This window comes from Bos javanicus, chromosome 18 (assembly GCF_032452875.1).
Source record: "Bos javanicus breed banteng chromosome 18, ARS-OSU_banteng_1.0, whole genome shotgun sequence".
Taxonomy (NCBI): Eukaryota; Metazoa; Chordata; class Mammalia; order Artiodactyla; family Bovidae; genus Bos; species Bos javanicus.
The window spans coordinates 10,616,769-10,643,250 of record NC_083885.1 but is presented as its reverse complement, the minus strand read 5'-3'; the positions used below and the strand labels follow the sequence as shown (position 1 = coordinate 10,643,250).

Below are 26,482 nucleotides of genomic sequence, written 5' to 3'. Positions count from 1 at the left end.
CTTCTGCAATAAAGGTCAAATGGGCTGAGTGCGTAGTGTGTGTATATTAATTCTGCTGGTTTGTTTTTTCAGTTTAATTATTTTATATAAAGCAAAGAAATTAACATTCTGAATTATTTCCCTAAAATTGGATTCCATGGGACAGATGTCATTGTAGCTGGTGAGGGTGGGGACTTTGGAGAGGCTGAAAGTTTATGTGACCAGTTGTGAATAACTAAGCAATGAGTCTTATATGATCTGTTCTAAGTTTCGTTAAGTTTTCAGGAAGAAGAGAGCCTTCCCTTCTCTGAATTCCTCCTTCCTACTTGAAACCTTACGTGCATTTCTCTGCCATGTGCTCAAACTTCTCTTAACATTCGGTATTTGAAAAAGAGCTCAGGTGTCTGGTTTTGAGTGATGTGTCCTGTGATCAGTGGGGTTCATCCAGATCATTTTAGCTCAGAGCTCTGGACACTGCCATCCAGGGTGTTTAAGCTAGTCTGTTTACTGCTCTTTCTGCTGTAGGTGTTATGATATATATGTTTTCTTTTACCAGGAAAACTTTGTATTACCTGTAGTCTTGTATAATGTCAAAATATAGGTTCGTAAGTTTTTATTTTTATTTTGTGGTCATTGATTTCAGAGTACATTGTGGCTTTCAATGGATACTTTACGGCCAAAGCTAGAAATTCATTTATTTCAAGCGCCCTGAAGAGCAGTGCAATCGACAACTGGAGAATTATACCTCGAAACAATCCATCCAGTGACTACCCTAGTGATTTTGAGGTGATTCAGATAAATGAGAAACAGAAGGCGGGGCTGCTGACTCTCGAAGACCATCCGAACATCAAGCGGGTAACACCCCAGCGGAAAGTCTTTCGTTCCCTCAAGTACACAGAGGGTGAGTACTGCTCCCGAGGGCTGGTCTGTGTGCATCTCTGCTGTGCTGGAAGCAGAGGGGGTGTATGTCTTCACACAGGGCAGTATCTGAGAAATAGTACAGTGAACACCCCGTCTTTCATCAGCTGTGAACACTTTCTCAGCAGGAATTAAAAAAACCAGAAAAGAGACTTTGTGCTTCTGATCAAAAGTTTGCAGTAAGAATGATCTCTGTTGTGTGGGAGAGATTTTCACCAGGTTTCTCTCAGAGCCTTCAGGCTGTGAGGCCCTGACACCCCTTCTCGCTTGGAAACTAAGATGGTGTCTTCGAGTCTCCTTGCTTGCGTTTTGCGTCTTTCAGTGCGTGTTTTTATTTTGGATGCATCTGGCAAAATGCTTTTTCTTTGGGTTTCATTTTGCTTTTCTCAGACCCTCCTGACCGTGCACCATCGTGCCTCGGCTGGGCTTGTTGAAGCTGAAAGCTGGGCTCGTGCGGGGATGGAAGGAATTTGCTGAGTCCCTTTCAGCTCTAGGGCTCACTCTCCGAGTCCTTACGACAGGCCTGTGGAGAGAAGTTCCTTCTCAGATAACTAGTTGAAGATTAGTATATGCTAGTTTCCAAAGCAGGTGTACTACCAAAGGGGAAAGGGTTTTTCCCTATTCATCAGAAACTGGGGTAGCAAATAGATAATAGCTGTTATCACTTATTGTTTTTCTTTCATTAGAAGGAAAACGAAATAAGATGTCTGTCATATGAGGCCTGAGAGCCTCTCAGGTTTAAAACCACACCCAGGGGACAAGCCAGTTCGCGTGCCAGCTGCGGAGTTCAGGGGGGTCTGACTTCGCAGAGCTCTTTCCATTAGTCCATGTTTCCTGTGTTCTCTTTGAAAAGCAGTCACCTCAAAGCAATCCATGAAGATAAAAACAAATCAGACCTGTGCAGTTAGCCAAATGCGTGCCTTGTGTCTTTTTATTCTTTAGAGAGCTGCAGAATATTTTAGGAAATGTGGTAGCATGGGAAGTGCATAGAGTTTCATGGTTCGGGGTCCCCTTCTGTACCCTCTCCAGCATGGTTTCAGATTGTTGGGCTGCCCTGAAAGGACATAGTGTATCTCTTCCTCTGGTCATGAGCTGTGGGTACCTGTGGTGAGCATCTTTTCTTTAAGCTTCTGCTTATCCAGAAAATGGAGATGATGCCACCCACCTGAGTTCTTCTGAAGGTGAAAGGAAATAGTGCATGTGAAGAGAGCTTAGCAGAGTTCTTGGGCTGTTATAAGCAGACGTTAAATGTTCATTTTTGGGAGTTCCCTGGCGGTCCAGTGGTCAGGACTCTGAGCTTTCAGTGCTGGGGCCTGGGTTCAATCCCTGGTCAGGGAACTAAGATCCTGTATGCTGCATGGTGCAGCAAAAAAAACCAACTCATTTTTCTGTGGCTTTATTGTTAGAATGCTTTGCTTTATTTAGGGTTGGAACCTGTCACACTCTGGATCCCACCCCTGGTCTCGGTGGGCTGTAAGACAGAGCTGACCTGATTTCCACGAGACAGCACTGTGAGGCGTTTCGAGGACAGCTTGGTGTCCCTGTCTGTTACTTGTCTCTGGGATAATAGATACTAGTTCCTTCAGGAGCTACTCATATAACCTGGTCTTACCCTTTTAATGGCTTGCTTGCAAATATGTCCCGTTTTCTCTAAATTGCTCCTAACAAGTAAAGCCAGAACCGAGTTCAGCCCTCCGGGTGTAGTATGGCTTGCTGGAGCGAGAGCCTGGCAGACCCTCCTTGGTCTGAATATTGTCCTTCTGTCAGTTCCCCGGCTGTTGACTGAAGGCACGGAGTCAATATGGGAGGGTCAGTGCAGAATCGTCTCAGTTGCAGTGTGCAAATAGTCACTTAATGGAACTGACACAACTGTGTATTTCTCCAGGTCCTTGTATTTTCATGGGTGTAGCCTGGTGAGACCGGAAAGAGAGAGATAATAACTTCCTTTAGAAACAGAACTTCAGTAGTATTACAGATGGTTCTGTAGAGAAGGGTTTGAAATATGTTTTTTTCTTCTTTATAGCATGGTTTTTGAAAGGTAAAGGGACACCCTTGTGATATTTCTACTTTTTTCTTCCATTAAAAAACAAGTGCTTACAGATGGTGAATTCATGCTTTTAGTGCCCAGTCTGGCAGGTCTTGATAAAAGTGCAGTCAGGTGCCCACCAACAACGTCAAGATGTAAAACGTCACCCCCAGCAGTTCTCCCCGAGTCCTGTGTAGGTGTTTTGTTTTTTGAAGGGCGATGTGCTTGTAGATACTCGTGCTGAGGACGTGGAACAGGTCACAGTAGGACAAGGTCGCAGCGAGGTGTCCGGGGATCACAGGGTCCTTCCTGTCTGAGATCACGCAGTGAACGGAGAAGCTGCGCCGTTGCTTAGTGCACGTTTTCTTGCACTCTGCCCTCCCCCCCCACCCCCTTTCTGGTTCACTGAGAATAAGTGGTTGGTGAAATACCAAGCATTTCTTCAATTTCAGTATCAAAACTGACTTTATCTCTTTAGAAATAATCATTTTATCAGTTGTTCCCTCCCTCTTATTGGTTAGAAGATTCCAGGTAAAGAACTGTTTGGGAAGAATGTGGTGGCTAAATAATGTCCTGTGAATGTAAGGGTTGAGAAGTTCCTCCTGGCAGAGGGGAGAGAGTGTCACTGTCCTGCACGGGGATTTCAGGAGGGGGTCACTGCACCGGTGGAAGGAGTGTCCCCTGACGGTACATATCCTGAGATCTGCTCTCTCTCCTTGCCTGCAGCAGAGCCCGGCTCGCCCTGTAACGAGACCCGCTGGAGCCAGAAGTGGCAGTCCTCACGGCCCCTGCGCAGGGCCAGCCTCTCCCTGGGCTCCGGCTTCTGGCACGCCACTGGGAGACACTCGAGTCGGCGGCTGCTCAGGGCTATCCCGCGCCAGGTCGCCCAGACGCTGCAGGCTGACGTGCTGTGGCAGATGGGCTACACAGGTGGGCGTGGGGGCTGGGCAGGCCTCCTCCCTCTCCAGCACCCGTAGCTGAGGCTGTGCCACCTCATGCATCTGTCCTTCTGCAGGTTGAGCTGGACGCACTCAGCTGTCCCTTTGTCCTACGTATGGGTGACAGCTCCTATATTTGTCCAGTCCTGCTCACTTACTGTGTCTTACTGTTTCTGAGGTAGTCAGGGCATGTTCTTTCCTGTTGTTGCACGTGAGCAGGCACAGTACTTGCTGCCCACGCCAGGGCTGACTGGCAGTCCAGTGGAGTTCTGTCATTTCCCAGGGAAGGAAGTCAGATCCAGAGATGTCACCTTGATTTGAGCACAACCTCCCATGCAGTGGCCTGTGTGCAGTATGGCTGAGTGATTGTCAAGATGGTGATCTTTTGTTTCGGAACAGAAAACAATATTAAAGACTGTTTCTTAGCCAGTGGAACTCAGCCAATCAAATGTTTTTTCTTACTGATTAATCATGGCAGAAGATTCCTGTTTTCACTGATGTGGAACTTTGGATCCTAAACATCAACTCATGTCTCTGGCCCCTGATACGTCACAGTTTGTCTTGGTGTCTTTCCATTTTTCCTTGGCTTAGAGACCCAGAGACCTTACCCCTGCTCAGACTCAACACTCGGGAGACTGACATTTTATTAAATGATGATTTCCTCTTGGTTTATAGCTTCACAAAACAGAAATTCTCTAATCATCAGAAAAGCATTTTTTATTTCCCCCACACTAGCTATTTTCTAGTATTGTGTGTGCATTTTAAAAAAGGAAACAATATACTTTGATGGTTGTTTCATTGTAAATTGATTGTTTAATGTTTAGTATTGATATGTAAACAATTCTCTTACTGGAAAGACATTTACATATCAAGGCTTACTCCTGTTAGCTTTTAAATAATATGAGTATCTTGTATTTTTTTCTTACATATTTTCTAGAATTTCTTGATCTGACAGTATCAATCATATTTCACATTGTGCACATACCTTTTGGCCAGTATCGGAAATAGACTTGTTATTATAGGAAAGTGTGTGGTATAGTGGTTTTCCTTTAAGTGTGGTTTTCCCTGCATGTGGGTAAAAGCTCATATCTGCAGAGTTGTTGTCATGAGTGAACAGCACTGAGTCCTTGTCAGAAGGAGGAGCCGCCCCCCGCTCCTATGAGTGAGCTCTGCACTACCCCCAGGGCCCCTCTAAGGGGAATGGAGCCTGGAGAAAATGGCCTGAAGAGGACAGTCCATCATCAGTGGAGGATTTGGGGGAGGTGGTTTCACGCCCGGGTGCGGGTGACAGTTGAGGGATGGCCAGAAGGACTTCCTGTGTGTCCGTGGGTCTTACTTAGCAGCTGGTGTTGGCCATCCTCAGCTGTCCCTCTCTCTGGCCTCAGCCCAGCCAGGCCCCGGGCATTTCCCTACTGTGGGCATTCTGTGGGCAGGCTTTGCCTCTGGGTCCCCTGGTGTTCTGTGTGGGTACCAACGAGGAATGTATTTTATAGACAAAAATCCAGAACAGTGGTTTTTCTGAACACGATTCTGCTCTCTTCTTGGAATAAGGCACTAATGTAAGGGTTGCCGTGTTTGACACTGGGCTAAGTGAGAAGCACCCCCACTTCAAAAACGTGAAGGAGAGAACCAACTGGACCAATGAGCGAACGCTGGACGACGGTGGGTGGCCGGGGGCCTGAGGGGTGTTTCTGGTCGCTCCCATCCTCCCTTTTATCAGCTGAGGGGGTTTTCCTGTGTAAATGATTAAATAGTCTGTATACGACAGTTATTCAGACAAACCCAAGTTGCTTTGTGCCTTTGGCAGAAGCTTTTCTAACTATCTCAGAGGAGGTTGGGAGGTGACTGAGGAGAGGGGTTGCCTGGTGGGAGGAATCCTTGCTGTTCCGGGGGAGCAGAAGCTGTTGGCCCTCGAGGTGGGGCTGGTGAGGTGCAGGCTCTGAGTGGAGGCCCTGGAGAGGCACTGGGGACTCTGTCTTGGACTTGGAGAACGAGTCTGTTTGAATGGATGGCCCACGTTATCAGCCATGCTTCATGATTTTTCCTTTCGGACAGCAGGGTTGGGCCATGGCACGTTCGTGGCAGGTGTGATAGCCAGCATGAGAGAGTGCCAGGGATTTGCTCCCGATGCAGAACTTCATATTTTCAGAGTCTTTACCAACAACCAGGTATGTGTTTTGAGGGCCCCTAAAACTTAAAAGAATTGGTTTTAAAATGTGAAAAGTCGAAACTCAGAAGAGAAGTGCTGGTTTAAAGGCAATGCACATCCGTGATGCTGAGCATCTCCCGGCCCCGCATGTGACTTTGCCCTCTTCCCGCCACCCCCTTCACCAGCCTCGCCAGAACACCAAAGACCCTGCTCCAGGGGGGTTCCTTGACCTCCCGTTTCTCCTGTCCACCACGCCTCAGGCACACCTGTACTTGAGACTAATCCACGTCTGTGTTGCTGCTGCTTTGCTGGACTAGGGTCGCTGTGTGCCCAGCACCCAGCAGCATGTTGGGTCAGGAGGATTTAGACGCTTGCTCCCTCGCTCTGCATTTGGAAACGTTACTGGAAAGAGGGAGAGTCCTGGTTATTTATTTATTGTTAAAGTCTAATTTTTGCCCAGGTAATACATAATTCACAAATATCCAGGGCACACAGGGATAATTCTCCCAACCCTCCCATCCCGCAGGTTTTTACCTCACTTCCCCAAGTCCCCCATGTGATGTTTTCTTTTTTTCTTATATCCTCTCCTTGTAGACTTTCTTTTGCATATTCAAGCAAGTATAACTGTATTTTTTTTAAAAAAAGCCTTTAAAAAGCATAATTCTGAATCATATTCTCTTTCCACTGTTTTTAACGTTTTGTGTTCATTCATGCTTTTAATTTGTAGTGCTCTTTATTTTTACCTGTGGGTCTAAGTTTCCACATCGTATAATTTCCTTTCAGCATGAAGAGATGCCTTTAGTATTGCTTGTAATGCAGTCTGTTAGCTATGATTTCTCTCAGCTCTAGTTTATCTGAAAATATCTTTATTTCATCTTTATTCTCAAAAAACTATTTTAACTGAGTATCAAATTCTGGATTGGAAGTCTTTATTCCCTCCAGCACTTTACTCCATTGTTTTCAGTCTATTATTTTCTACTCTATTTAATTTTGTATCTTATAAAGCACCTGAATGGTGGTACATGAAGTAATTTAACTTCTGTGAGGAAGCTGAGAGAAATAATAACTATCAGAGAAATAATTCTGCGAAATGACATTCAGTCTATTTAGGAATAAAGAATATTAAACAAATACGTTAAACTGTTTGGAAACACTTAACTGAATAGATGTGTCTCAGGACACGTCCTTCTGCAAGAGCGGCAACTAGAAGTTTGGGGTCTCCCCTGGGCGGGCGGGCGGGCTGTAAGGTCAGGAAGGTGCTGGACGTGAGACCCGGCAGGACAGGACCTGGGACCCCGCCCTCCCGGTGTCCAGGCCCGAGGAGCGGAGGCTCTGGGTGTAGTGGTGTACACGGTAGAGCCTTCGTGGTTCTTGGGACCTCTTTCTGAAGTTCACGTGACTACTTCATGCCACTGGCAGTCTGGTATTTGGAGACTTCCCCTGCAGCACCTAAGCACTGTTTTCACACGGCCAGGTCTCCTACACGTCCTGGTTCCTGGACGCCTTCAACTACGCCATCCTGAAGAAGATTGACGTACTGAACCTGAGCATTGGCGGCCCCGACTTCATGGACCATCCCTTCGTCGACAAGGTTGGACCTGTCTCTGCAGGGGCCCGTGCTGGTTGGGTGGTGGCTCCTGCTCTCCCGCTCCCCACTTTGCTTGGTGTCTGGCATGCTGGTGGCTCTGTCAGCCACGTGGGGACAGCTCTGAGGGCGTGAGCTGTAGAGACTTTTGTGGGCAGCAGGTCACGGCGCCGTGTTGGTGCCTCTCACCTGAGCACGGGGCCCGTCTTCTCTGGGCGTGTCAGGAAAGCCCAGGTCTGCTGTGTGCCGCAGGGACCTGTGTCCTGGACTCTCTCTTCTTGACACACTGGCTGCCAGACGTACCATGTCTGTCCTGGCCCGATGTTGCACTTCCAGGGGATCTCTTATGCTTTAGTTCTGTTTTTGAAAGTTGTTTTTGGACAGTTATACGTTGATTATCTAAAAGTGATGTCCTTTCATAAGTAAATGCTTGCTAATTTTGTAGGTGTGGGAATTAACAGCTAACAATGTCATCATGGTTTCTGCCATTGGCAATGACGGGCCTCTTTATGGGTAAGTATCTCTGATAGGAATAACCTTAGAGGTATCTTTTTCCTTGAAATAACTGCAGCATTGTTGTCTGTCTCTGTATTTTTCTGTACCTGTTTGTATCTATCTAAAACTTTGTGTTGTGGAACTTTTCAATACATACAAAAAAGACTCAGTAATGAGTCTCAGGTACCCACATACTGCAGCAGTTGTGACTCAAGGACAGTCTTGTTTCTGTTTAATTTTTTTTTTTCACCTTTACTGGAAATAGCAATTTGGAGGCCTAATGTTTTTATTCTACTCTTTTTACTCCTGCAAGCAGTCAGGAGAGTAAATCTACCAGAAATAAGTGGGCTCCACAGTATTTCTTGAGGCCCACTGTGCACAGGGCACAGGGTGAGCAGGTAGGTGAGATGAGACGCCTGCCTTTTTAGGAAAAGATGCGGATACAACGAAACTTAACAGGACAAAGTGCAGGCTGGCATGACAGACACAGACGGGAAGGATCAGATCAGATCGGAGGGGCCAGAGAGCAGTGTCATAGCCAGGTCCCTTTGTGCCCAGTTGTGTGGTGAATCAGGTCACTTCAGAGTGACTGGAGATCCGGGACATTAGTCACTGGTTCACAGGCGGTATCTGTTAGAGATCCGAATTTCCTTTCTGCTTACAGCTCCGAGTTTTATTCTGTAGCTAGCGTCTCTAGTAATGTCCCGGGATGGGTGCAGTTCAGTGTTGTGGCAGGGGGTTTGCGGTGATGCAGGGGAAGCACCGAACGCTCAGTCCTGCCCCCGCGTGCCCCGGTCCAGGAGAGCCGCCGGCACGGCTGTGTGCTCATGCCCCGCAAAGCTTGCGTGCGTGGCGTCCTGGCTGTGTGGCTGCATGGAGCAGGCCTCGGGAGCCCTGACAGCATGTGCGAAACTGTCCAGGGCGGAGGCTTAGGCTGAACTCTTATGAAATTAATGACTCTCCAGGTCATGGTTCCAGCCTCAGTTCCGTCATCGATCCCACTCTCCTTGTGGGGGTCCAGGTTGTGACTCATGAGCGTGAGTGGCATAAACATGTCCCCAACTGAGTTCTGCTGTGACAGACACCAGTTACTTAGCCATCTCTCATTAGGCGCTCTTGTCTTCTCTTTCTCATGCTTCTCCATTTACCCCTCCCCCAGTTCTGATGTCCCTGCTCAAGGCCAGCCATCCACAGCTCAGCAGCCCCAGGTTATTGTCGGTTTCCAGCCCATTCTCCTGCCTTCAGTCTCCCCAGCTCTCCCTTCCCTGCATGGGTGATGTGGGACGGAGCCAGGCAGGTCTGACTGTCCTTAGGCTGAGGGACCTTTGCTTTCCTGAGGCCTGGCCACCCCATGTGGCTCCAGAGGGCGCGAGACCTTCCTCAGGGTGGTGGCTGGAGGATGAAATGAGACATCCAAGGGAAAGCACCATGAACACTGAGCCTCTGTGAGTGGTAGCTGTTCCTTTCTCTTCCTCTTTCTGTGTTTCTGTTGTTAAAATGCAGTCAGGCAGTTTCCCTAACTAAGGATCTGTGGTGGATTGTTACTGCCTGGTCAGATCTCAGCTTCTCCTTGGGTTTCAGGGTCTTCTGTAGTCTAGCCTGGAGTCGGCAGGCTTTCTGTGAAAGCAGCAGGCAGTAAACAGCGGAGTCTCTGTGGGCCACATGGTGTTTGTTGCACTTGCTCACCTACCCTGATAGTGTGAAGGTGGTGTGGGTGTGTGTAGGCAAGGGGCGTGGCTGTGTCCCAGTAACACCTTTCTTAGGAAGTTGGATGAGGGGCCTGGTCCGGCCCAGGCAGAGCTCCACAGCTGTGGCCTCACTGCTCACTCTCCTGTGCACATCTCCCCCAAGTCCGGCTCCTCCCTGGGTCTCCCTGGGGACCCCATGTTTCTGTCGCTGCCATCTGCTCTTGCTGCTGACTGCCCCTGCTGCCCCCACACCCTTGGCTTGCCTTTCCGTTCATACCAGCTCTTCCACATGCCATCCTGACTGCTCTGCACATGCTGGTCACTCTTCTGAAATCCTTGTATTCCTGTGGGCAGTCACATGTGGGAGCCTCTAATCAGAGAGCTACTCATGCTCAGTGTGTTAGCAAGGATCCCAGGAGAGGCGGCCCCGGTGTCTGCCCACGGAGCCTCACGGGATCCAGAGTCCACCAGCTGGTGGGCGGGCCAAGGGTGGTACCTGCTCACCAGGGCACAGCCTGAGTAGGTGTGGCTTATTGCTGGCATTGGGTAGGGCAGGTCGGGTGACCGTAATGCACTAAGAAGCAGAGCTGTGTATTGTAGGCCTGGCACTGCCTGATCTGTCCCCGCGGGTACCCCTTCCCGGAGCTCTCTGGGGTGTGGCCCCTTTGACACTTGGACTTCATAGTGCCTTGGAGTCTACGCTGCACGTCCCCCTTTTCAGCGCCAGTAGAGCTTTGTCGATGCTTTCCTCTGTATGTTAAGGGTTTAACGCTTACAAAGTGTGGGGTTTGCAGGGAGAGGGAGGGCAGGAAGGTGGCAATCTTTGGTACTAGCTTCAGTGGGAAGTTCTGCCAGTGATTTCTGTTCTAATCTCTGCTCTCTGATGTCGCGGAAATTTGTAAACTTTCACTGTCAGCCAACTGAAAAATCACTGTGGTGCCTTTGTACAACCAGACTGGTAGTGTGTTGGTGGTGGGTGAGCTAGGGAGGCGGTGCCAGGATCGACTCCATGGGTTAAAACAGTTGAATCCTGCTGATGTCATTTCAGCTGCATGCAGCCAGTTGTGGTTCCGGAGTTCATTTACTGGTGGTGGAGCTGAAATAGACAAAGCTCCATAACTGGTGGTCTTATACTTTCAAAAAGTTCAGCTTCGTCTTGACTTCCACCTTGACTCCATAGTGTAAGTGATTGTGTCATTCCCCCCTTCACCATCATTTCTTTGTCGATCTAGTGCCCTTGAGGTGCTGGGGAGAATTGCACGGTCTTCCCTGGTGCATCTGTGTCGTCTCCCTGAGGAGCGCAGGTTGCTGAGAGATGAGTGGCCCCCATGGTTGCCGTGAGGGAGGGGACAGCTACCCAAGACCAGTTGAGAGCTTTGTTTCTGACGGTGGCAAGGACACGTCTGTGGCTGTAGTTCCTTCCGCTGGATCTGGACTCAAGCTGGGGAGGCAGGAGGACGCACTTGCAGCAGTTGGGAGGTGATGTGAGGGCGCGTACATAGGTGATGCTGTGACAGTGACTGGTCCTGTGAAGCTCAGAGGGCGTGTTCCTTCATGCCTGGCAGTAGAGGGAGACGTGAGCCTGGGGCGGGAGGGTGGGAAGCCGACAGGGCAGGAAGGAAGGAGAGGAGAGGGCGCCCAGGTGTGAGGAGACCGAGCCGGCAGAGGTGGCGGTGCGCGGGCCAGGGCCACAGCCACATGTCGTGTCACAGGAGCACCTGCTGCAGACTCAGACTTCGCCCTGACTTGAATCTTTCATTTAAAGTGGTCCTCTCCCCTTGTGTTTTTGCCCGATGCAGGACTCTGAACAACCCTGCTGACCAGATGGATGTCATCGGAGTGGGCGGCATTGACTTTGAGGACAACATCGCCCGCTTCTCCTCGCGGGGAATGACCACCTGGGTAGGCGGGGCTCTTTTCCTGCTGGAGTGTGTGTGCGCGCACATGCATGTGTGTGTACTTCCATGAGCTGTAATTATGCGTCTGGCTCACCCTTCCGTCCGAGCAGATGCTTCCTTGGATGGCAGCCGGGCACCCTGACCTGTACCCGCTGTCCTCCTGGTCTTCTCACCCACCTGCTGTGTCCTTGGTCTTTATTGAGGCAGGTGTTTTAATGGCATTTTGAGAAATGTTCCCAAATAATGTGCGAAGCTGCAGGTGAAGACATCTTTGCTCAGTGTCCCATGCGTGCAGGGCCAGGGGCCATTCATGTGTGGCGGCCAGGAAGGAGTTTTCACTTTACATGTGTCCTTTCTTCCAGAACATAAGTGCCAATGGAATTCTCATTTCCCCCAGTTTCAGGGACGCTTAAGAGAGTACTCAGTTAAAATCTTATCCTAGGCTACTTGTATGGCTACACTGACTGTTCTAAGTCATTCTTTCCCTTCTGGTGATAGATCGAAATGTCAGTCATATGTAACTTTTTACCTTATTAAGAAAATGTGTCTTTTTTTTTCCTAATTTTTAATTTTAACTTGCTGATTTTTCTAACATATTTCTAATTTTTAAGTTGTCTATAAATCAGTTTCCAGTCTTGCATGTTAGCAAAATTTTAGATATTCATTTTCTAAATGCTGTAGAGCATTGCATTATGCTGGTCATTATAAAAACACATCAAAAATAATTTTATTTTCTGTAAGATCATTTAAGCTTCTTCTGAATTGCAGTGAATTTCAGATGAAAACCAGCACCATGCTCAGGCTATGCTGTTTAGCTGATGGCGTTTCTGGTTTCATTCACTCATAACTGCTCAGGGCTGTATGCCCACGTGGGGGCCTGATGGAGACCACACTGCTGTTGTTACAGGAGCTGCCTGGAGGCTATGGCCGCGTGAAGCCCGACATTGTCACCTACGGTGCTGGAGTGCGGGGCTCAGGCGTGAAAGGGGGGTGCCGGGCCCTCTCGGGGACCAGTGTGGCTTCCCCGGTGGTGGCCGGTGCTGTCACCTTGCTGGTAAGGTGAGTGTTGCTTGGTTGGGAGGGGTAGGCGGCAGCAGGCCAGGAACTGACTCCTGGGACTGGCCAGCTTGTTGCGGGGCCTCGGCCTGTGTCTGCAGAGCAGCCAGGAGTCTGTGTCTCGACGGTCCTTGTGGGCGTTGCCGGGGCGAGCGGGGGGGTTGCTGTCTGGTCTCCTGCCGTCAGGGGCGGGAGGGGAGTCCTCGGTGCCTTCCGTTCCCAGCCTCACAGCCTCTCTGAGGATGACGCTTTCAGTGGGGAGGACCGCTTCGCTTTCCTCCTCCCTGCAGCAGGGATAGCACCTCTGGGGGGTCAGCAGTGCTTTCTAGTGTGAGAAGCAGCTCGTGCAGATGCCAGGCCACAGGGAAGCACAGGCCTTGGAGCCCTGGGAGCAGCTGGAGCTGCGGCCTGGTCTTGCTCTGTCAGCAGGAGGGGCAGGGCATCCACCTTGGGCTGAGCTGTGAGCAGTTCTTGTTTTTGCCAAAAGTTCCACTTTATTCTCCTCACATCTCCTGAAGTCCGATTCCCATCTAGACCTGTTAGCAAAAAACACAGTAACACTCCAAGAGCAGCCATCCTCGAAGAAAAATACTTAGCAACTGTGGAGAGAGAATTTTCGTTACTGTTTACTAAAGGTCTCTTCTCTGCACTTAGGCAGTCACAGTTTACTTGAATTAATAGCATGTAGGCACACAAACGCACATGTGTTAATGCTGGTGTTCTAAAGCAAGCCAGAGCGTCTGGGCGCTGCTGCCTGAGTCCAGCTGTGTTCTGACGATGAGCCCCCACCAGGCCCGCCCCGCCAGGGTGGCGCACCCCACGCAGGTCTCCAGACAGAACAGGCCTGCTGGCAGTGGGCTTCCCTCCTGGCCATGCCTCTAGGCCACGCAGCATCGAGTGCCTGCTGGACCCACCTCCACCCTCCCCTTCTCCCAGCCAGGCTGCACCCACCTGTCAGGAACCTACCTGCAGTAGGAACCTACCTGTCAGTAACTCCTACCTGCAGCCTCTGAGGTCAGCTGTGTTGAGTTAGTAGGAAAATATGTTTTCCTGGTCAGTTAGTGTGAGCCCAGAGTCCGTGTTCTCACAGCCACTTGGAAGGAGGTAAGTGGTCAGTCCCGAGACAGGAGCAGAAATGAGCATATTTGCCTTTGTCTTACACGAGTTTTACTGAAGATCCCATTAGATACAGAGCAAGGTTGGAGGTCGTATGATTGCACTGCTACGGGTTAGGGATCGTCTGGTTTTCTTTCTTTTGCTAAGAGCAGATGAGCAAATACGTGGTTCTCCCCCCAGCACAGTCCAGAAACGTGAACTGGTGAACCCAGCCAGCATGAAGCAGGCCCTGATCGCGTCCGCCCGGCGGCTTCCTGGTGTCAACATGTTTGAGCAAGGCCACGGCAAGCTGGATCTCCTCCGAGCCTATCAGATCCTCAACAGCTACAAGCCCCAGGCCAGGTTGGTGTTCCCGCCTTTCTCCTCTTCCTGGGCTCTCTCAGCACAGGCTGTTTGCCTCAAAACAGAACCCACCCCACCAACAAGGCTTGGGGGCCTTGGGGAGCTTCGTGCTGCTGCTTCTGCTGGGACACCAGGACTGCTCCCCACTTCCCCACATTCTGCCGTTTGTAATGTCAGTGATTTAGAGTAATGAATTCCTGCTTTTTTTTACTTAGTAAAACTTTTTTTTGAAGTAACCTTAAACTTAGAGAAATTTGCAAAAATCATATGGACGTTCTTATATATCGTACATCAGGACTCCAGCCCTACCCTGGCTTTTCCGATGTTGGCATCTTACGTAACCATCGCACACGCCACGTAGCCTAGCAGTTAATAGTGATGCATTACCATCTGCTAACCTGCAGGCTGTGTTTCGATTTCGCCTAGATTCTCCCCACCGTGTCCTCAGCCTGGTCCAGGATCCAGGCCAGCATCGGCGTTGCGGTTAGTTGCCACGTGTCCCTGCTTTTCTCCAGCTGGGCTCATTGGCTCAGTGCCCTTTTGTTCTTGGCGGTGCTTGCCTGCATCCTGAGGTTTAGGTGATGTGTCAGGCTGGACCCTCCAGGAAGCGGGCGCCAAGAGATCTCCTGGGGGAGGAGGCAGGAGAAGTGGGGAGAGGACCCTCACGCCAGCACAGGTCTGAAATCTATCCTCATCCTGGAGAATCCCTGAATCAAGGTGCCTATTAGAGGAGGCTGAGTCCCCAGGGCAGGCCAGCTCTGGTGCCCGCTGTGCTCGGTCCCTGGCACAGTTGTGGTAGAGTGTCCAGGGCTGGGCAGCAGGAGAGGCGGTGCCAGGTGTCCACTGCAGGGGCTCTCTGTCTCTCTGTGACTGTGAAGTGTCTTATGGGTGCACGCTTGAAGATGATCTTGTTTCTTGCCATACCTTCCGTCACTACGTTTAGTATCCTTAGATGGTTCTTTCCTGTAATGGTTCTTATATAGAGATTGCCCCTGGCGATTTTCTGCTTCTCTCATTCCTTGTGCATTTATTAACTGAAATTCTGCTGTAAGGAAGCGCTGTCCTCTTCTCTTGTTTATTATTTCAGTTACATCAGCATGGACAGAGATCCTCGTTTCACTCTGACTATAATCCACTAATGTCTTTGTTTATTTCATTGCTCCTGTCGTCCCAGATCTGGCTCTCTGGAGTTCCTTCCGTTTGGCTCCTGTGTCTTTTCAGCGTGTCTCCATCGTTGTCCACTGGCAGCATTTCTGTGCCCATTGTGGGTATCGGTTCTTTGTCCAAGCAGCCCTGGTCCTTCAGTTGGAGAGTGGGGTTTAGAAATGGACACCTGGCTCCAGGTGTGCTCTTGGCGCCTGTGCTTCTGCTTGTTTCTGGGCCCTTCCTGCAGACCGAGCTGGCGAGTGTCCGCATGCACACTCCTGTGCCTTCTCTCTGTGTGATGCCACCTGTCTCCCGTCCCACCGCGGCCCTCAGAGTCTTCTCGCTGGTTGTCCTTCTCCAGCAGCAGGCAGCCTGGCTGTCGCTCTTCACCGTGTCTCTGTTGACTCGGTCCTAGGACGCACACGTGGAAAGTTTTAGAGCTGTAACTTGTACCCTGGTGAACACGAGTTTACTCCCCAGAGGATGGCGGTTGTGGGCAGTTCTTTTTAGACTTACAGAACGTAATCACATTGTCAGTGGCCTCAGTTCTGTTCTTTTCTTCCCCACCAGGCCCTGGCAGCCTGATTTTGCCTTTTATTTGCAGTATAGTTGAGTTCATTGGTTAGTATGTGTATTTCTTTTTGGATTCCCACTACATTCTGGTTGGTTTTAGCTGGTTACGTATTGCATTGTCAAAGGACGGTGACTCTAAGGTCTGAGCTGCACAGAGCGCGCCTGGCCAGGTGTGGTCCCCCCATCCCTCTGTTCTGCTCCCCGCCCCTCCGCCCCCACAGGTAACAAGGCTGGGTGTTTTTGATTTATCCTTCTTGAATTTCTGTTTTCACAAATGAGCAGATACGTATCTGTCTTCTTATATATCTCTTTTGTTACATGAAGGATACATTATTGTAAATACTGTTTTGTACTTTTTTCATGTAAAGGTATCTTGGAAATCACTTTGTATCCATTCACAGAGATCTTGCGTCTCCTTTTTTATAGCTGCCTAGTGTGGATAGCTTTGCGTATTCAAGTACACGTCTATATACGGGCATTTAAAATGTTTTCAGCGTTCTGTCATTTTAAGCTGCTTGTGTCTGTGTGTCCTAGTTTTGTTGGAGGTGTGTCTGCAGGGAAGATTCCTAGAAGCAGGGTCGCTGGGTCCAGGCTGTGAGCAGAGGGTGCCCGGGGGTACCGCTGGCCTGTCTGCCCAGAGCTGCACTTCGTGCCTGTCTGACACATGGGAAGTTGTGTCAGGGTTGCTTTTATTTGCAGTTCTCAGGTTGTGAGTGAGTTTAAACACTTTGTCTGTAGGTAAGAACTTTTTCTGTATCTTTCTTGTGAAGTGTTTGTTCATTTCTTTCACCCATTTTTCTTTTTTCTGGGGTGTTCGTTCCTTGGTTTAAGTGTTGTTTACATATTAGGGCAAGTAACCCTTTGCTGCAGGTATTTCTCCCAGTTTGTCAGCTGCCTTTTGTCATAAAAGTGTTTCTGGCCGTGCGGTCTTTTTTGTTTTAACTGCTGTGTTAGTTTGTCTGTTGTTGTTTTGCCCCGGATGTTGAGGCGCATGCCCTGAGGTAAAGGAGAGACTCACCCGTTTTCTTCTACTTATTTGCTTTCTTTTATTTACTTGAGACTCTGTTCCATTTGGGGTTTACTCCAGTATGTACGGTGTGAGTTGTGAATCTGATTCTATCTTTTACCAAATGGCCACCCGTTTATTCCAGGTCCAGTTATTAAAAAGGCCATCTTTGCCCCGTGACTTGAGACTGAGTCCAGGTCTGTCCTGGGGCCGCTCATGCACTTGTTCTTCGCCAGCTGCAGGCTCCAGGCTCGTGGGGCAGAGGTGATGCCCACGCACGCCACTGTGCCGCGGGCGAGGCCGGCTGGCCTGGAGGCCTCCTCGCCGCAGGGAGTGCTGTGAGGCCAGGTTCGCCGACCCGGGCTGAGGCTCAGGCCCGCCCTGACGACTCTTTCCTGCGGTTGTGTCGCGTCACTGCCGTTTCCGACTCTGTCTGCTGCAACACTGTCCTGTCTGTTTCAGTTTGAGCCCCAGCTACATCGACCTGACCGAGTGTCCTTACATGTGGCCCTACTGCTCCCAGCCTATCTACTATGGGGGCATGCCGACTATCGTCAACGTCACCATCCTCAACGGCATGGGAGTCACGGGGAGGATCGTGGACAAGGTGAGACTGCCCTCCGGCTGGCGGGGACCTAGATGTGGCCCAGACTTCCTCCTGTCCACGGCTGGGGATGGGAAGCAGTGGTTTGTTCTCCCCTGAGGCCTTTACAGATAAGTCAGAGATACAGTGATGAGACCAATTTGCTATGCTTGTACTTGGTATCTTGAGTTTGGTTCTTGAATCAGCTAATTGCATTTGAGTCTTCATCTTAACAGTTAATCACTGATAATTAAAGGCCCACTTGTAATTATTTTATTGTTTAATGAGTACACATGGGCTTTTGTATTTAGAAGGTATGGTCTTTATTTAAATTTTGTTTTTATAATCTGTTTTACACTTACTATATAAACATTATCACAACAATAAAGGATAGGGAAAAAGAACAGAAAATGGTTTTAGCCTCAGACATGAACAGAACCACTATTAAAAAAAAAATTCAAGTCATATTTTGTAACAAATTACTGTAGTTGTTTAAATAAGTGTATTTAAATTGATTCAGTGCCTATCAACACTATTTCATCCTTGCTTTATTTCATTTCTGAGTCCTTTATTTGACTTCTTTCTTATTTATTTATTTATTTCTGGCTGTACTCAGTCTTTGTTGCTGTGCGCAGGCTTTCTCTAGCTACCGCCAGCAGGGGCTGCTCTCTGGTTGCAGCGTGCAGGCTTCTCATTGCGGTGGCTCCTCTTGTTGCAGAGCGCGGGCTCCAGTGCGTGCAGGCTTCAGTAGTTGTGGCACGCGGGCCTAGTTACCCTGAGGCACACGGAAACTCCCCAGACCAGGATTGGAACCTGTGTTCCCTGCGCTGGCAGGCAGATTGTTAACCACTGGGCCACCAGGATTGGTGCAGAATGTCTTGATGGCGGAAATTCACTTTTCAGGAAGCTATCACAGAAAGTACTTTTTTTTTTTCTTCTTTTTGTTGCTTTTTGGCCACAGTGTATCATGTAGGGTCTTAGTTTTCTGACCATGGGTTGAGGGGAAGCTCCCTGCAGTGGAAGCACAGTCTTAACCACTGGCTGCTGAGTCACTTCAGTCGTGTCCAACTCTGTGCGACCCCATAGACGTCAGCCCACCAGGCTCCCCCGTCCCTGGGATTCTCCAGGCAAGAACACTGGAGTGGGTTGCCATTTCCTCCTCCAATGCATGAAAGTGAAAAGTGAAAGTGAAGTCGCTCAGTCGTGTCCGACTCTCAGCGACCCCATGGACTGCAGCCCACCAGGCTCCTCCATCCATGGGATTTTCCATGGAGTGGAGTGCCATTGCCTTCTCCAAAGCCTACAGCACCCGGTATTCCCAGGTGGTCTCCCATCCAAGTACTAACCAGGCCCAACCCTGCTTAGCTTCCGAGATCAGATGAGATCAGGCACCTTCAGGCTGATAGGGAAATCCCCAGAAAGTACGTTTCTTTTGATTTTGTGAGATTAATGAAAGTCAGTTGCCTGGGAGGGGGAAAAAAAAAAAAGAATCTTTTCTATCCCTTATCTGAAAAGGGTATTTTTAGTTATCTTTGTGTGGGTAGGCAAAAATTTAGTTTTTTTTTTGTTTTTTCAGTTCTCACATTAAAGCATTTAAAAATTTTATTGTATATAAGCGCTAATGTTAATGGTTGTTGAATATTACGTGGAACTGCTAAGTCATAGTTTGCTTACTATTCTTACTTGAACAAGGTGGTTTCACCTGTAAACACCTCACAGAATATCTTTGTATATTTGGTTTTCTTTTGTTCTGAATTATATTCTTAACATAATTTCCCTGGGTTAGAATTCCAAGTAAGAGGACAGGAATGTTACTGTGGCTCTTGGGACATAATACCAGGTGGTTTCCAGAAGAGGTCCATCACCTGAGGCTGCCACTGATGGGGTACAGAGTGAGGGTGTCTGGTGGTACATTATTTTTTCCCCATTGCATGAAATTTTAAAAAACGGAGATAAAATTCACATGCCATGAAATGCTGCCCTTTTTTTTTTTTTTTTTTTTAATGCTGCCCTTTTAAATTGTGCATTTCTGTGGTTATTACTATATTCACAAGTAGTTATGTAAGTCTCATACTGTGTAATTCTGGAACATTTTCATCACTTGAAGGAGAGACCCTTGTTAACACTTCACATTGCCTCCGCCTCAGACCCTGACAGCTCCTAATCCACTTTGTCTCCATGGAGTTACCTTTTCTGGACGGTTCCTAGGAACCGAATCATACATCTCATGGTCTTTGTGAGTGGCCTCTTTCGCTGAGTGCAGTGTCTTTAAAAGAGGCTCCTCCGCCCTGCAGGTGTGTCAGTGCTTCACTCCTTTTCATGCCTTATTGTGTGGATAGACCCCACGTTGTCAGTTGGTGAACCTTTTGTTTTTATGTGGTTCATCTTATAACTTTAAATCTACAGGGGATAGCGGGTACCTTGTTCAATGTGTACTTTTTTGGTTATTGATAAGGTGGGGATCTGCATGTTTGTTTCTGATTATGTTTCTCTTGTGTGAATTAGCTTTTCATTTCTTGACCCATTTTTCATTAGAGTCTAGGTTGTCCTTGTCATCTTCACACCAATATTGTGTGTCATGCTGAAAGATTGCCCAAAGTGCTGGTTTTTTGTCCCTCTAATATTAGAAGTGGCTTAAAAATTTGGGGTAAGGGAGTGGTTTGGTAAAAGTTTCACTTTTTCATGTAGTTGTTATTTTCATCTTTTATGATTACTTCTGTTTCAAAAACTAGATACTCATCTCTCCAGAAACATAAGAAAATTTCAGTTTTATTTTCAACTCACTTTTCTTTTATGCTTGTTAAATATTTAATGTTTTCATCTGTATTGAGTCAGTCTGATGTGTGTTATAAGAGATGGATGAGAGTTCATTTTTTTCTCGGTTGTTAACCAGCAGTCTCAAAATAACTTATTCAAAATCCCTGTCCTTTCTCATTGTCTCTGATGTTGTTTCCCATGAATATTTTTCTTCTTTTTCACAGGTTTTTTTTTTTTTTTAATATGCTTACTCTCCTGGGAAGTATATTACTGTTCTCTGGCTTGTGAGGGAGTTCGCTTGAAGTACTGGTTCTTTGTGAGAGCTACTGTCTGTCTCCCCTTTCAGGCTTCCCTTCTTCCTCAAGCCTGGAGAGCCTGGTGGGTGGTCTCCCTCACAGCGTGGCCAGCTCTTTCTGGGGCTTCTGGGCCCCCTGCCTGCCCAATCACTGGCCTTGGAATCTGATTGGTCACAATTTACATCCATGTCTTTTTTATTATTTTATTCCTTATAAGTAGTTTGGTTCTTTAAGCACACAGCTGAGATCCAACCCCACACGTGAGCATTTCTTTTATGTTAATTATCTGTCAGAAACAAGTTCTTTATCAAACCATGTGTGTTGTCCCCACCCCTTCCTTTGTTAAAGCTTGGAGGGGAGGAAATTTTTCTTTAAAACTGGAGTTTGTCAAAATAAGTGTTTTGTCAAAAATAGTGTCTCTAGGCTTTTCTAGTGGGTGATGGTCCAGACCCTGCCCGGGCGGCCTTGGTTACAGGCTGCTCCGTGTCTGTGTACATTTCACTTCGCCTGTTTACTGGAGTGTTTCTCAGACACCGACGTGGGTGAGTTGGGAACCGAGCTTCTCACCCGGGCCTCTGCCTCTTCCTCCTGCAGCCCGAGTGGCAGCCCTACTTACCGCAGCACGGAGACAACATCGAGGTCGCTTTCTCTTACTCCTCAGTGCTATGGCCCTGGTCCGGCTACCTGGCCATTTCCATCTCTGTCACCAAGAAGGCTGCCTCCTGGGAAGGCATCGCGCAGGGGCACGTCATGGTCACCGTGGCTTCCCCAGCAGAGGTGGATGTACGTGTGCCTGGGGGGCTGCTGGGAAGGTGGGCGTGGGCCGAGCGCCGGGCACTCGGGTGTGAGACGCCGGCCATGTGGGTCCTGGCTGGCGAGCACCTGGGGGCACCGCCTACACGGTGAAGAGGCTGTGGGCTGTTTCCTGCCACGTTTCTGGCATAAAACGTTTCTTCTGAGCAGAAGGGGTGTTTCAGAATTTTTCTCTTCCTTCAGTCAAACAGTGGTGCAGAACAGACGTCCACAGTGAAACTGCCGATCAAGGTGAAGATCATCCCCGCCCCTCCCCGGAGCAAGCGCGTCCTCTGGGACCAGTACCACAACCTGCGCTACCCGCCTGGCTATTTCCCCCGGGACAACCTGAGGATGAAGAACGACCCTCTGGACTGGTGAGCCCACCAACCCTGCCCTGTCCTTCCCCGGCCAGGCTGGGGTGGGAGGGAAGGTGACCCATGGCAGGCATGTAAGGCTGCCTGTGTGGCCACCGCGGTTCCCTGCCAGCACCTCTGCATGCCCATGCTGAGTTTGTGCAGCACAGCTGGCTGCTTGCTGGCCTTTTACGTCTGTGCCACCACTAAAGTGATGCTTTGGCGCACTTTATGAAACATGTCTGGCTATATCTTCTCATTTTCCCTTCTTCATGTCTGTGCTATGCGGGTAATTCCTGTTATCACTACTTTATATGCAGCCCAGGGCAAGCTGGTCTGAAAGGCTGGCTTTCGTGCCAGTGGACCAGCCGTCTGGGCGGTGAAGCTGCTCCTTTGGAAGTGAACCCCGCGGCCATGTGGCCTTCAATCCGTGGAAGGACTGGGAGGGCTAGTGCTGGGCTTCCTCTGTTTCAGGAACGGTGACCACATCCACACCAACTTCAGGGACATGTACCAGCACCTGAGGAGCATGGGCTACTTCGTCGAAGTCCTCGGGTCCCCCTTCACGTGTTTTGATGCTAATCAGTACGGTGAGCGATGCGAGGTGCTGGCAGGCTGCCCTGCTTGGCTGGGGACGGGTGGAGGCAGGCTAGGGTCTGTGCTCCCGACATTCAGCTGAAATGTGAAACTCTCAGGATCACTGGGGACAAGGACATCGGTACAGTTTCGTTATATTAGCGTCAGCATTATTGACTGGGTGATTTTTGCAGAAAGTAACGCCTGTGGCCTATGATTTGTTATGTAAGTGAAAATTGGAACATTTTGTTTGGTATTGTTCAAGTAACAAAATACGTATTAATACGTTTCTGGTCAATAAGTTGTTGATTTTTTTTTTTTTTAATCAAAAGAAATTCTAGCACAGAATTTTGCTTCTTTTTGAGTAAGTGGAACATCCTCATGTAGGTCATCACCAGTGAAACAGGCCACAGCTGGCCAGTGTCCACGTGCTTTCGGACCCTGATCCTTTCTTTTACACCCCCTTCTGACATGGAATAGGGGTACAGGACAAAATATTAGAAGCCAGTAACTGGAGATATGAGGCGGGTGTAAACCACATGTCTGGAATGGTGAGCTGGCCGTTCTCGCCCCTGTCCCTCAGGAACACTGCTTATGGTGGACAGTGAGGAGGAGTACTTCCCGGAGGAGGTGGCCAAGCTGCGGAGGGACGTGGACAACGGCCTCTCACTCATTGTCTTCAGTGACTGGTACAACACATCCGTGATGAGGAAAGTCAAGTTTTATGATGAAAACACGAGGTACTAACACTAACTGGTATTTGGATAAGAAATTTGACTTTATAGGAATTAAATCCCACCCAGCAGAGACCTAGAGTGATGACCTTTCTGGCCATCAGGCAGGTTCAGACACCTGGTTAGGGCAAGCTCTCCTTTGGCAGAGATGTTCTTGAAAGTCAGCTGCTCATTGAACCAAGTTCTAGTTGAAAGGGTTCATTGTTTTTGTTGATCTTAAGACATTGGAGCCTTAATTTTCTGTTTATTCTTTTCTGTTCTTCCATCTCTCGTTTACTGTATATGTTTAAATGCACCAAAAGAACGGTTATTTAAAGAAACCTTGCAGTAGATTGGTTATGGATGACAAATTTCCAGTGTATTATGAATGTCTCATCCTTATGATACATGGTTTTTCTTCAGAGTCTGTGACTTGAACTTCGTAAGTTTCCTTCTTCCTTCACTGACCCTCTCAAGGTCTAGGCTGTATATGCAGTGTGTTTATGTTGAATGTGGTGCATTTCATGAAATAAATTGAGCTTCGGTTTATTCTGTACACTGGTTGGAGCATTTACATTGTGCTGTTACTCAAACCCGGACAGTTAATTTTAGGTGAAGCCTAGTGTGGATGGAGTGGCCTCTGGTGGGAGAAATCGATTTTCTCACAAGATATGATGGGTTTATGGGATGCCTCAAGTGCCTCACGAAGGCCCTGTCCCTGTCATAGGCAGTGGTGGATGCCGGACACCGGAGGAGCCAACGTCCCAGCCCTGAACGAGCTGCTCTCAGTCTGGAACATGGCGTTCAGCGATGGCCTGTACGAGGGGGACTTTACCTTGGCGAACCATGACAGTAAGGTTTTGTGTTTGCTTTTTAGTAGGTCTCATCGTTCCCAGAGGTGGGCTAGCAGATGCCGTGCGACTTTGAAGTCTTGAGTTTCAGAGCGAGAGAAAATAACATGCTGTCACCTAAATATGCAAGACCTGTGGAGAGAGCTGTGCAGTGTCTGCACAGACACCTGCAATTCTGGGTGCTCCCCTAGTCTTTGTCCAGATTTGTAAGATGCAATACCTCCTGTCAGCATTCCTAGTTTTGGTTCTTTGTGTTCTGTATATTCCCAAATAAGGAACACTGCCCAGGTCCCTCATGATTTATGAAATTCTATTTATGAAATAACGTTGCATACCTCACTTAACAAGTACCCCACTGTCCCCCTTCGTTCTGGTGACTAGTTTCTGAAACAGCGTCTTGAGCATTATTATCACTAACTGCTCTTTCTGACTTAGGTTGTCCCAAGTCTGACAGCTCCGATTTCTTTAATCTGCCCAGAAACCTTAGATTAATAGCATAATTTAGCTTGAATTTTGAGATTATTACTTGTAGTTTGTGTGATCAGGCAATAATAGTAGCTCCTCTCTTAAGATTAGGAATGGTTTTAGTAAATACATAATGTTTAAAGCGTGCATCCAGGTAAATAAGCAGCTGCTGCTGAATGCCTTCAGTGTTTCCAGGTTCTAACTGAACGGCTGTTTATTCTAGTGTATTACGCGTCGGGGTGCAGCATTGCTAAATTTCCAGAAGATGGCATCGTGATAACACAGACATTTAAGGACCAAGGTACAGAATATGCTATCCATATACTTTCTGGTTTCTCTTTTTCTTTCTTTTTAATTTTTAATCACAGTTTTATTACATGTAAATCACCTACCATATGGAGGAGGGCATGGCAACCCACTCTAGTTTTCTTGCCTGGAGAACACCATGGACAGAGGAGCCTGGCGGGTTACAGTCCATGGGGTCCCAAAGAGTTGGACACGACTAAAACAACTTAGCATGCATGCGGGCACCTGCCATAACATTCGCTCTTTTAAAGTCCACAGTTCAGTCACTTTTTTCGTATATTCACAAGTTGTGCAGTCATCACCACCACCTAGTCCCAGAACATTTTCATCACCAGAAAAGAAATCCATTCTCCATTAGCAGTTTGGATTTTTAAAAAATTCATCACAGCGTGTGTATGGTACTTCAGGTAAGACGTCTGTGTGATGGTTCTGGAGGTACCTAGGAAGGTTCAACCATGTCTTGCTGATAATTAGAATATGTGGGTAGTGAGCACTGCAAAGTAAGTTGACTTTCATATAGGAGAAGAGGGTACTGGTAAGGGGTTTTGTGTATTTTTTAAACTACCTTCAAAGTTGCTTGAAACTTTTGTTACTATTTATGAATTGTTCTACTCTGTGATTGCCAGATGACTAAAATTTTAGAGAAATGTTGACTGTTTTGAATGTCTTAACTATGTGAAGGTAAAGAATATTGTAATACAAAGTCATCTCCTAAAATTCTCTGAAGAATTAGAAGGGAGGAAAGGTCTTTGCTTTTAGTTGCTCTTTTCTAACCCTGGAAGATCAGCCATGCTGTGTCCCCAGCGTTGGTGCTGTGACCGTGCTTGGCTCACAGAGCGGACCGGGTACAGGGGAGCCGGGGAGCCTGGGTGCCTCTGCCCTTCCTGCAGGCGCCACCCGCCCCCATCCTGCCCAGGGTGGTCGTCCTGCAGCCCTGCGCTTCTGGGCCAGGGTTCGCACCGCGCATCTCTCCCCTACGAGGTTATTGCATGGCCGCGTGATGGACACTTGCAGACTGGGTCCATCTCCTCATGCAGGTTGATGTTTCTCTCGTGTTTCAGAATGGCAGGCCCCCTTCATTGTGATGTTTGTCATTTTCTGTAGTTGAAGTCAGGGACAGTTTCATTAATAGAGAATGACAAGTCAGGGTTTCTCACTCATGTGTTTGCACTTGCAAGGTGAAATTTACTTCTTTGTTGTCTGGAAGGGGCTCCTTCCATCCAGTCAAGGAAAAGTCAGTCAATGAGTAGTTCTGTGTTCATAAGATTATGTTTTAACTTTTAAGCACGTGTATGATCCTGTCTTCCCAGTCCCCTGGCACAGGCTTAGTGATTCTTTCTGAGCTCCATTGTTCACCAGGCCGTGTCGCTTCTAGACACCACCTCTGCCCCCAGGTCCCAGGTGAAGGCCGTGGACTCCTTGTTAGCCTCTTGCCGTCTGGTAGCTCTTCATTTTGGGGGGAGAGGAAGTAGGTTAAGGGTGCATACTTTACTTTGGTGTTCTGCTAGTCTGAAAATAAAGATTAATTACTTTGGAATCCTTTTTAAAGGGCTTTTTATTTCCAAACAGGCTTTAAGTTGCTTGAATAATCTTGCGGGTACAAATAGGAATTTAAAAACCGTGTTATGCTGGATCAAAAAGGACCTTGTTGTCAGAGACAAAACTATCAAAGCCCGAGGCCAGGCTGCAGTGCCGTGTGCACTTTCCCTGCCTCGTATGTTTCACTGCCCTTCTCTCCCTCTGACAAAGAAAAGCCTGTTTTCCTTCCGCAGGGTTCCTGGGGCTTATACGCAGAGAATAGGAAGCTCTGCGTTCCTGTAGCCACATGTTTTAGAGTGACTGGCGTGGTAGACGCTGGATGCAGACTTGCAT

The 26,482-nt window shown here is 48.3% G+C and overlaps 1 protein-coding gene and 1 pseudogene across 2 annotated transcripts in view; one reads left to right on the top strand and one right to left on the bottom strand.

Moving 5' to 3' along the window:
• Nucleotides 1–26,482, top strand: part of MBTPS1 (membrane bound transcription factor peptidase, site 1) — a 44,871-nt gene that overhangs the window by 9,864 nt on the left and 8,525 nt on the right. Inside the window, exons 3-18 of one of the 2 annotated variants that reach the window (XM_061386858.1) lie at nt 623–880; nt 3,653–3,853; nt 5,413–5,523; nt 5,920–6,029; nt 7,485–7,601; nt 8,041–8,108; nt 11,578–11,680; nt 12,584–12,735; nt 14,029–14,190; nt 17,378–17,522; nt 21,146–21,334; nt 21,548–21,720; nt 22,174–22,289; nt 22,859–23,015; nt 23,716–23,840; nt 24,528–24,605. In XM_061386858.1, the coding sequence (XP_061242842.1) occupies nt 623–880; nt 3,653–3,853; nt 5,413–5,523; nt 5,920–6,029; nt 7,485–7,601; nt 8,041–8,108; nt 11,578–11,680; nt 12,584–12,735; nt 14,029–14,190; nt 17,378–17,522; nt 21,146–21,334; nt 21,548–21,720; nt 22,174–22,289; nt 22,859–23,015; nt 23,716–23,840; nt 24,528–24,605 (2,265 nt within the window). Of the gene's footprint in view, nt 1–622; nt 881–3,649; nt 3,854–5,412; nt 5,524–5,919; nt 6,030–7,484; nt 7,602–8,040; nt 8,109–11,577; nt 11,681–12,583; nt 12,736–14,028; nt 14,191–17,377; nt 17,523–21,145; nt 21,335–21,547; nt 21,721–22,173; nt 22,290–22,858; nt 23,016–23,715; nt 23,841–24,527; nt 24,606–26,482 lie in introns of both variants that reach the window. The other variant, XM_061386857.1, reaches the window with a different exon arrangement.
• Nucleotides 18,796–18,914, bottom strand: LOC133231185 (5S ribosomal RNA; annotated as a pseudogene).